We start from the raw sequence: 10,831 nt of genomic DNA on the forward strand, positions 1-10,831 counted from the left end.
TATCATGTTTGGTAAGGTGGAAGGTCAAGAGAAAAAGAGGAAGACCCCAGCGATATATATTGGCCAAGTGGCATCATCAATGGGCTCAAGCATGGCAACAACTGTGAGGTTGGTCCAGGACTGGGCAGGGTTTCATTCTGTTGTGCATAGGGTCACTATGAATAGGTACTGACTCGATGGCACCTAACAACAACATTAAGTATTCACTTGTTCTGTTCAAATGACTGCCTCTTGTTCTATATACAGGTTCCTCATGAGCACAATGAAATGTTCTGGAATACTCATTCTTCGCAATGTTATCCATAGTTTGTTATGATCTAGCTTGTGGGTTTGAACGGTCAAGCTTGCAGTTAGCAGTCCAGCACTTAACCTACAGTGCCACCAGGGCTCCTTTTGTTGTTCTACAGAGTAGAACTGCCCCCATAGGGTATTCTAAACTGTAGGAGCTTTGCTGCAGATAGAGGCAGATCACCAGGACTTTCTTCCTTGAAGCCCCTGAGTGGGTGCCCTTCAGCAGATCCCAACTTAAAGTGACCCCCATGTGACAGAGTAGAACTCCCCATATAGGCTATATCTTTATAAAAGCAGATCAATAGATCTTTCTCCCACTGAGCTTCTGGGTGACCTCCAATAGATAACCTTTCTGTTAGCAGCTGAGACCAGGGCTCCTTGTACCTGCAATAAACCTAAAACCAAACCTGATGCCAGATTTATTCAGACTCACAGCAACCCTTATAGGATAGAAAAGCACTGCTTCATAGGGTTTCTGTGAAATCTTTACAAAACCAGACTGACACGCCTTTCTTCCACTGAGCGGCTGGTTTGTTCAAACCAATGAACAGTAATACCACACATTTATTGAGCCCTAAAGGAGCTCATTTATTGAGGGAATAGTCATTGGAGAAGGATAGCATGCTTGGTAAGACGGAGGGTCAGAGAAAAAGAGGAGGACCCCCAACGAGATGGATTGGCCAGGTGACAGCATCGACGGACTCAGGTGTGGTAATAGTAGTGAGGTTGGCCCAGGATCGGACATTGTTTCGTTCTGCTGTGCATAGGGTCGCTATGAGTCGGTGCCGACTCGATGGCACCTAACAACAACAAAGCAGCTCTGGTAGCGTAGTTGTTACAAATCAGGCTGCGAACCTTAAGGTCAGCAGTTTGAAACTACCAGAAGCTCTGCGGGAGAGCACTTAACCACAGTGCCGCCAGGGTTCCTTTCTAACCTGCCATAATGTATGAAAAATACCTAGCACAATGCTTGGCACAGGACTGTTGTTCTTAAGTGCTGTCAAGTCGATTCTGACTCATAGGTACCCTTGATAGTGTTTCTGAGGCTATAAATCTTTGTAGGAGCAGAAGTCTTGCTTTTCTCCCACAGAGCAGTTGGTGGACTCGAACCACCAACCTTGTGATTCGAAGTCCAGTACTTATCCTACAGGTCACCACATTCCCTGACACAGGACTAGGGGTGGTGGTTATGTACCGTGGAGTCGGTTCCGACTCATAGTGACCCTGCACAGGGTTTCCGAGGCTGTAAATCTTTACGGGAGCAGAACGCCTCATCTTTCTCCCGCGGAACAGCTGGTAGTTTCAAACTGCTAACCTTGCAGTTCACAGCCCGATTCGTAACCACTACACTACCAGAGCTCCTTTGTTGTTGTTGTTAAGTGCCATTGAGTCGGGTCCGACCCATAGCGACCCTGTACAGGGTTTCCGAGGGTGTAAATCTTTACGGGAGTAGAAAGCCTCATCTTTCTCCCGCGGAGCAGCTGGTAGTTTCGAACCGCTGACTTAAGGTTCGCAGCCCGATTCGTAACCACTACGCTACCAGAGCTCCTTTAGGGCTCAATAAATGTGAGGTATTACTGTTATGATCATCTAATTTGCATACCCCAGAGAAAACCAGCTACAGTATGGAGAAAGAGTGGGGAGTAGGAGAGGCAGAAGCCAGCTATCAGCTTGCAATAACAACAATAATAAACAAAAGTAAAAATAGGAAATAGTGTAGTTACAGAACTTCCAAATTAAAAGGAAAGTAGATTTCAAGAAAATAAGTAAATAAATAAAAATAAACTTAACCCTAAAACCTAGACCAGGTCCTACTCCTAGCCCTGGCCCAACCCCTAACCCTAAACCTAACAATACCCTTGTTGTTGCTGTTAAGTGCCGTCAAGTCGGTTCTGACCCATAGTGTCCCTGCATATGGTTTCTGAGGAGCAGCTGATGAGCTTTAACTGCTGACCTTGTGATTCAAACTGACTTTGCAATCCAGCACATTAACCCACAGTGTCATAGTCCTAACCCTAACTCCTTACTCCTCCCAGCTGTCTCCTCCAAAATAAAAGAACTCAAAACAATACAAGACAAAAAGCTTATTACAACTGTAAAAAACAAACGTCAAGGGCTTGTGCCAAAGACAGTGGCGGCGAAGACAGAGGAAGTAAGAGAAACCAGAAACTTCATCAAGAAAATAGGAGCTGTCCTATTAATTAGGATCAGTCACAATATGGCAACACTAACATCTAGGACACATTAACATAACTAACATTCATGATAGTACTCTTGAGTCATCAAAGGTTTATGTTAATTTCAGAACTTGATTTACTAAGTTGGGAAAATGGGTAATATGTCAATCTTTCTTCTTTCAGTAAATTGACCTTATAAATTAAAACAGCAGGTCAGACAACTTCATATGGGAGAACCAAAAAATAATTCAAGATTCCCATCGAGTTCAAAGAACTGTTAAAATATGGAAAGATAACTACATACAAAGCTAAGTAAAAGACTTGCTACTTCCCTACTTGGTATAGATCCAAGGGAAATAAGGATCACAGCACAAATAAATGTATGTACACCCATGTTCATAGCAGTACTATCTGCAATAGTAAAATTTATGGAAACAACCTAAATGACTACCACTGGACGAATGAATAATCAAACTTAGGTACATACACACAACAGACTGCTAAGGTTGAAGAATAACAATGAATCTGTAAAATACCTCATAACACGGATGAACTTAGAGGACACTGTGCTGGATGAAATTAGTTGATCACCAAAAGACAAATATTGTATGAGACCACAAAAAGCACTCGACTACAAAGTCAGTTTGAACCGCTAGGTTCAAATCCACCAGCCACTCCAGAAACCCTATACAAGGTTGCTATGAGTTGGAATAGACTCTATGGCACTTAACAACAACAACTATTGTAAAAGTCAAGAAAAGGTATATTCTTTGATGGCTACCAGGGGTAAGAGGGCAGTAGGAGTAATTTGCTGTTTAGAGGGTCTGTTGTTGTTAAGTGCCATCCAGTCGGTTCTGACTCAGCAACCCTGTAGTTACTCATAATTACCAAGGAGCAGCTGGTGGGTTTGAAATGGTGAATTTAAACTGCTCACCTTGAAGTTAGCAGACACTTGCTAACTTGGGTGAAGGAGAAGGCAATATATGATAAGCGAGAAGATGGCAAAAAAAAATGATGGAGGCAATGGGAGATACAGGAAGGAGTGCAAGAGTTAAAGGCAACACAAACCAACATGGTTATATACAGAATCCTACAACAACGGTGATCTGTGGGTAGATGCATGGATAGACAAGAAGACTAAACAGGGGTGGGAAGAATGGGAACATTCTCACAAATATATGTAAGGTTTAACAGAGGATTTTGTACACGGGTATTTATCTTTGCTGCAAATATATCCATGAATGTGGTGGAATATACATGGGGTGGTGGTGGTGGTTATGTGCCGTGGAGTTGGATCCAACTCATAGCGACCCTGTACAGGGTTTCCGAGGCTATAAACTTCTTAGACATAACCAAACATTTTGAAGGGAAAAATTGCTGGATCTGGGAGCTCAGGATCATGGTTTCAGGGGACAACATGGTCAACTGGTACAATATAGTGCACAATGTTTTACATCAGGGGTTGGGAACCTTTTTTCTGTCAAAATGTATATTATCAGTTGTGGGCCACACAAAATTATCAACTTAAAAATTAGACTGCTATATTAGGTTAAACATTTAATTAACTCACCCCTAATGTGATGGTTACGAATCGGGCTGTGAACCGCAAGGTCAGCAGTTCGAAACTACCAGCGGTTCTGCGGGAGAAAGATGAGGCGTTCTGCTCCCGTAAAGATTTACAGCCTCGGAAACCCTGTGCAGGGTCGCTATGAGTCGGAACCGACTCCACGGCACTCAACAACAACAAATGTGATGGCTGGGACTGCAGTTGCCTTGGCAAGGCAAGGCCAAATGATTTTGTGGGCTTTATATGGCCTGCAGGCCAGACGTTCCCCACCTCTGTTCTAGATCCTACTTTGGTGAATAGAGAGTGGGATGTTAAAAGCTTGTGAGTGGCCATCTAAGGTACAACTATGGGTCTTGCCCTGCCCAGAGGAAAGAAGAGTGAGAAAATTAAAAGTGCATGGAAACACTTTAGACTAACAGACTACAAAAACAAACAATAGACTAACAGACTACAAGAACATCAATCGCCACAGTCCTGAGACCAGAAGCACTAGCTGGTGTCCGGCGATCACTACCAACTGCTCTGAAAGGAATCACATTAGAGATCCTTGGATAAAGTGGGAGAAAAATGTAGAACAGGGCTCAGGTTTATGAAAAGGACCAGACTTACTAGTCAGACAGAGACTGGTGGAGTCCCGAGAATATGACCCTTGGTCACCCTTTGGATCTGGAGCTGAACTACCCCAATGGCACAATTTCCAACAGCACTGGTGAGGTGCACATATCATAGAATGGTTGACCATTTGAGATCAAGGTGGCAGCATTTGTTCATGGACAAAGTTCAGAGAGCTGGCAAAGAAGGAGGAACAGAAACAGAGAGAAAGTGCGAAGAGTGATGTTGCATTGATGGAATTGTAGTCAATGAGATGAAGCGAAGTTTGAATGTAAAACTAATGACGTGCTCTGCAAACCCTCACCCAACACAGAATAAAAGCTTAAAAAAAAAAAAAAAGTATTGCTATTCATGTTCCCATACATGCATGGGTTTATTCCAAAGTGTGTTTACACATGTCTCTGCAATCAGTAGATGGCTGCAAACAAGTTCTCTCAATAACAGTCTCCTTTAGGGTGCCTTAAAAAATAAGGGCAAATCAAACAGTAGCTTCTGAGGGTATCTGCTGGGTCAGTTAAATTAAAGGTAGAGGTTATAGCAACTATTTTTGAGGATTCAAAACGGGTCATCTTGATAGATTTTTGTCCTCAAAGGACAGAGGACAATCACAGAGGTTATTATGAAGTTTTAAGAAAATGGAAAGGTACATCGGTGAGAAAAAGACGAGAAAGCTGCACAAGGAATTTTTTTCCATCGAGACAATGCTCTTGCTTATTCATCAAGGATAACAAGGGTTGTCCTAGGAGGCTTTCATTCAGAAACCTTACTCCATTCACCCTTGAGCACTGATCTAGCCCTTTCAAACTTCTTTTTGTTCCCCAAACTCAAAGAACACTTAAAAGATACACGATTTGAGTCCTTTGAGGATGCCAAAAGTGCTGTTTTGATGTGGTATGAATCGAAGAACATTGAATTTATCATGGAAATGGTAGAGAGATGGCAATACTGCTTTCAGAAATGTACAGACATAGATGGAGGTAGTATCAAGAAACAATCGTTCCACATTTTGATATTTTTGTTTAATAAAATGATCTATGATTTTGCAGCAATACTTTTTCACTTAATCTTGTACTCTGGTGGTGGTGGTGTGCTGTGGAGTCAGTTCCGACTCATAACGACCCTGCATAGGGTTTTCTAGGCTATAAATCTTTACGGGAGCAGAAAGCCTCATCTTTCTCCTGCGGAACAGCTGGTAGTTTCGAACTGCTGACCTTGAGGTTAGCAGCCCGACTCATAACCACTACACTACCAGAGCTCCTTTAAAATCATTAAACTTAAAGATCTTTGGAATATTAAGAAAAGACAAGTATTTAAGTGAATAGAAAGGGAACAGGTAATAAGCATAATTTGAATTAAAGGTTGTGGGCTATAAGACCATCTCTTTTAAGCGAATGTTCATTAACCTTGAATATGAAGTCTCTGAGTGGAGCAAATTGTTAAGCACTCAACTAGCAAAAAAGAGTGGGCAGTTCAAACCCACCCAGAAGTATCTCAGAAGACAAGCTTGGCTGGCAATCTGCTTCCAAAAGGTCCCTGGTCATTAGTGAAGAGCTCTTGGTTCACGGGGCAAGACACCAATACAACTTGGGGCATGGAGACCAAAACCAAACCCAACCCACTGCTGGCAAGCTGATTGAGACTCATAACAAACCTATGTTGTTGTTAAGTGCTGTCCAGTCTGTTTCGCTGCATAGCAACCCTGTATAGGGTTTCCGAGGAGTGGGTGGTGGGCTTGAACCTCTGACCCTGTGACTTACAGTGCAGTGCTTATCCTACAGCGCCACACCAAAACTCCAAGGCTATAAAACTTTACAGAAGCACAGTGCCACATCTTCTTCCTTCCCAAGTTGAAGCGCAACCAAGCACTTTATCCACTGTGCCACCAGGGCTCCTTCATGGGTTAAGTGAAACCTAAACGTACTTCCATCAAGTCCATTTAGACTCATAGTGATCTTATGTAAAGGAGAACTGCCCCATAGGGTTCACTTTGCTGTGTTATCTTCATTGAAGCCAAGTGCCTCATCTGTCTCCCTAGCAGGTGCTGGTGGTTTGGAGCCGCTGGTGGGTTCGAACTGCCAATCATTTGGTTAGCAGCCCAACACTTAACCCACTGCACCATTTGAGCTCCTTCAAGGGGGGCAGGGCTTTTAAAAAAAATGGAGGAGGAGGTTAGGGCTTGAATCCTCAGTTTAATAGTTTGGGCTCTATTCTGATACAGATCTGTCAAGGACTTTGAGCCAACTAGCTCGTTCTTCCAGACTAGTTCTGTTTGAGGTGTTATTCGGTGGAATGTGGAGGAGGACCAGGGCACAAGGCACACTGGAAGGCTGCCTTCTTGTTCACCCCTGACCTAGAGGGAGAAACGATGTTTCTTCATCTGGAAAATGAACTAGCCATCACTTTAACTGGGTGATTGCTTTATGTGAAATGAAGTGAAATAATTCAAAAACATGAAAGCACTCCATTTACTATATAAAGTAATGCAAATATAAAGGTTTGTTAAGAATAAAGGCATTGTTAAGAATAAATAGCTAAAAGTCTAACAAGTGTGATTCCACTGCTTCCACATACATCTTGGAAAAGATGTGAGTCTGGCTATTGGTACAATCAACAGTTCGTAAGCCCATTCGTGGGAGAAAAGGGACAACCGCTAATTTACCAAAGGAGTGTAAGACGTGCACCCATGGTTCCGTCATACATACATCAATGTCGCACATCATTTGCTAGGTGTAGCAAGTCTGCCTTCGGTTCTACGCCCAGATCTGTCGCATCGTGATATAAAACCAATGGCTGGCTACCATCCTCCGGGGAAGGCGCCCGGGACAGCGCGGGGAGAAGCCGCAGATCCCAGCCCCACCCGCCCGCCTCAGTGCCCGTCATTCATTAACGCAGCCCGTGCCCCGCCGGTCGCCGACCCTGCGAGAGTCCCCAGCGCCCGACGGCTCCAGACACGCCCAGCACCGGCTCAGCCCTGGCTTCCCGCCGCCGCCGCCAGGAGGCTCCGCGCGCCTTCCCGCCTTTCCCCGCGCGGCGGCCAGGCTGGGCGGCGAGGCGGGCGTTGCGCTCAGCAGAGGCGGCCGGGCGCGGACGGCGACGGCGCGGCCATTGTCCCGCAGCCCCTCCCGGGCGCGCTGGAGGAGCCGGCCCGGCGGGCGGGAAGGCGCGACTCAGGGGGATACCTGAATCCCCCGGCGCCGGCCGCCACCCCGAGGCCATGCCCGCCGCCCCAGTTCTCCGCGCCTCCTTTGTGGCCACCTCCAGCCCTTCGGAGCCGGCACGCCGCCGCCGCTGTGCCCGGGGCTGCAAATGGCGCCCGCTCGCCTCTGCACCGCCCGCCGCTCTCCCGGGCCCGGGAACGTCTCGGGGCAGCGCGCCCAGGTCCCGCATCCCGCCGCCTTTGCCTCTGCCGCCCCGGCAGTTGGAGCCCGCGGAGCCGGCGGCGCGTCCGCCCGCAAAGCGGCTCTCGGGTCGGTCCCCGGCAGCCCCGACGCCCCGCCTGCCCTCAGTCCGCCCCTCGCGCTGCCACTTACCGCGGGGCTGCGGCGCACCGGCGGGTCGTACGCGCGGGGTAGGAAAGGATTCCAGGTTCTTCGTGGGGGTATTACCCCCTTAGGAAGCCGTTCTTTTGCGCCCTAAAACAAGTAGCCCCAACGTAAGAGAAACAAAAGGTATTTGCTGACGTGGGCGTTGGACAGAAACGCCCGAGGGCTGGGGACACAATTAAAGGGGCAACGCACAGATTTCAGGCACCAACCAGCGGCTTCGCCCACTCCCCTTGCTCTTGCCTACACCCCGATGCACCCTCCAGAAGCACTAGAGTGCCCAAATTCTCTAGCAGTTGACTGCGGAATCATTATTTAGTCAGGAGCTTAAATTTTAAATTGTACTTTAGGTTGGGAAAGGCGCCTCCGGAGGGCAGAAAGGCGTGATTTCTAGGATCTGGGGAATTTGGTTTAGGAAAAAGGGAGGGACTTAGGCGTGCCCTCAATTACTGTGTAAGTGCATGTGACATTATTGTACTTAAGTTTAGCAACATCAAATGTAAGAGGTTTCCGCATTATTGAAGCAGTTATTTTAGTTGGGGATAACGTTTTATAAACCTCCATAGGTCACAAGCATTTTATATGAAGAAAAACCCAGAGATGCTGAAATAAGAGAACATCATTCTTACCTATGTTCAGAAGAAATTTTAAAATAACATATTTTAGTGTTTTCAAATATAAAAATTTGTTGTACAACAAGCCTGACATTTCTGTGTCTAATATTTAAGGGCACAAACATCAAGATACACATTAGCAAAAATAGTAAATCACTGAATTTTCACTGTTATCACAGAAGCATGAATTCTATAGACTAAATTACTTTTCTAGTTTCTTATGTTGGGGGTCACTTTTTGAAAAGTACTACATTGTACAGTAAAACTGAAAAAAGACTCAATTAAAAAAAAAATTACACAACTTTTGAGCGGACTCCTTTTCTATACCCTGACCAGTCATGTGGGGCAACGTTTATTACTTTGGTTTCATCAAATTATTCATCTCTTAGTATCAGAGGTGCCTGCTATTTACTTGTATTTCAGATTCTGCACAGGTAAATTTTGTTTATCAAACAGCAAAACGTATTTGAAGACCATCCAGTATCAGGAGTGTTGAATGTACTCAAGCTACTTTGTAGCACCCCCATTGAGAATTCTTTCAGAAAAACCAGAACATCATTGCAGCAGAAGGTTTTCACTATAGTTCATTATAGTTAATTAAATAATTCACTATAGTTAATTAAAACATGCAAAAGAGTTCTATGAACATGTTCCTGGAGAGAACAAACACATCAGGTTGATGATAAGCTTGGCCTCAAGAAAGAAATTGTTGTTGTTGTTGTTGAGTGCCATCGAGTCGGGTCCGACCCATAGCGACCCTGTACAGGGTTTCCGAGGGTGTAAATCTTTACGGGAGTAGAAAGCCTCATCTTTCTCCCGCGGAGCGGCTGGTAGTTTCGAACCGCTGACCTTAAGGTTCGCAGCCCGATTCGTAACCACTACGCTACCAGAGCTCCTTCAAGAAAGAAGTAATAGGAGTTTATTATTGTAATTCTTATGGGAGAATTGAACATGAATAGCTGTGCAGTCCTCCCCCAAACTGAAACTGGAAGGTCCAATACAGACTTTATACTTCACCTTCACCCTCCCAGCTTCAAGAGTTCAAGCTTCTCTCTGCTGGTGCGCCCTCATTAAAAAGCACTTGTTTCGGGCTTTTTATGGCATAGGATAAGCACTGGACTGCAAGGTCGGTTTGAATTGCAATTCAAACTCACCAGAGGCTCCTTGGAAACCCTAGACAGGGTGGCAGTGAGTCAGAATCGACTTGACTGCACTGAACAACAACAACATTCTCTTAAATGGAGCCCTAGTGACGTCATGGATTATGAGTTGGGCTGCTAACTGCAAGGTCACCAGTTTGAATCCACCAGCTGCTCCCAGAAAGAAACCTTATACAAGGACACTATGAGTTGGAATTGATTCAGTGGCCAGGAGTGGTGGCGGGAAAATTCTTTTAAACTCTGCTTTTCCTCCCCGTCTCTCCCAGCTCTTCAGTTCAAATTCTTGAGGGAAATAATTCATGCCAATCTAATTGTTGTTGTTAAGTGCAGTCGAGTCAGTTTGGTTCTGACCTATAGCGACCCTGTCTGTATAAAATTTCTGAGGAGCAGCTGGTGAGCTTGAACCACCGGCATCCCGGCATTGTGGTTCGAACAGATTTTGCAGTCCCGTACATTAATCCACACACCACACCAGGACTCGCTTGTTAGTGCCTTCAAGTCCCTTCCAACTCATAATGACCCTGTATAGGGTTTTCGAGGAGTGGCTGATGAGCTTGAACAGCTGACCTTGCAGTCCTAGCCTACCTTATAGTCCGGTGCACTAACCGCAGCACCACACATCTTGTTGTTGTTGTTAGATGCCATTGAACTCATAGCGACTCATAGCGACCTTATCACAGCAGAACGAAACACTGCCCAATCCTGGGCCAACCTCACTACTGTGCCATGCATCGATGAGTCTATCGATGCTGCCACTTAGCCAATCCATCTCATTGGAGGTCTTCCTCTTTTTCTCTGACCCTCCACCTTAACAAACATAATGTCCTTCTCCAACGAATAGTCCCTCCTGACAATATGTCCGAAGTAT

The 10,831-nt window shown here is 45.4% G+C and overlaps 1 protein-coding gene across 1 annotated transcript; it reads left to right on the plus strand.

Annotated features, from left to right (window-relative positions):
- Positions 1-4,677: 4,677 nt before the first annotated feature.
- LOC102821271 (basic proline-rich protein-like) lies at positions 4,678-8,219 on the plus strand. The gene is made up of 2 exons (XM_006862367.1): positions 4,678-4,744; positions 7,375-8,219. The coding sequence occupies exons 1-2, from the start codon at positions 4,678-4,680 to the stop codon at positions 8,217-8,219; spliced, it is 912 nt and encodes a 303-aa protein (XP_006862429.1).
- The last annotated feature ends 2,612 nt before the right edge of the window (positions 8,220-10,831 follow it).

Source organism: Chrysochloris asiatica, unplaced genomic scaffold (assembly GCF_000296735.1).
Source record: "Chrysochloris asiatica unplaced genomic scaffold, ChrAsi1.0 scaffold00047, whole genome shotgun sequence".
Taxonomy (NCBI): Eukaryota; Metazoa; Chordata; class Mammalia; order Afrosoricida; family Chrysochloridae; genus Chrysochloris; species Chrysochloris asiatica.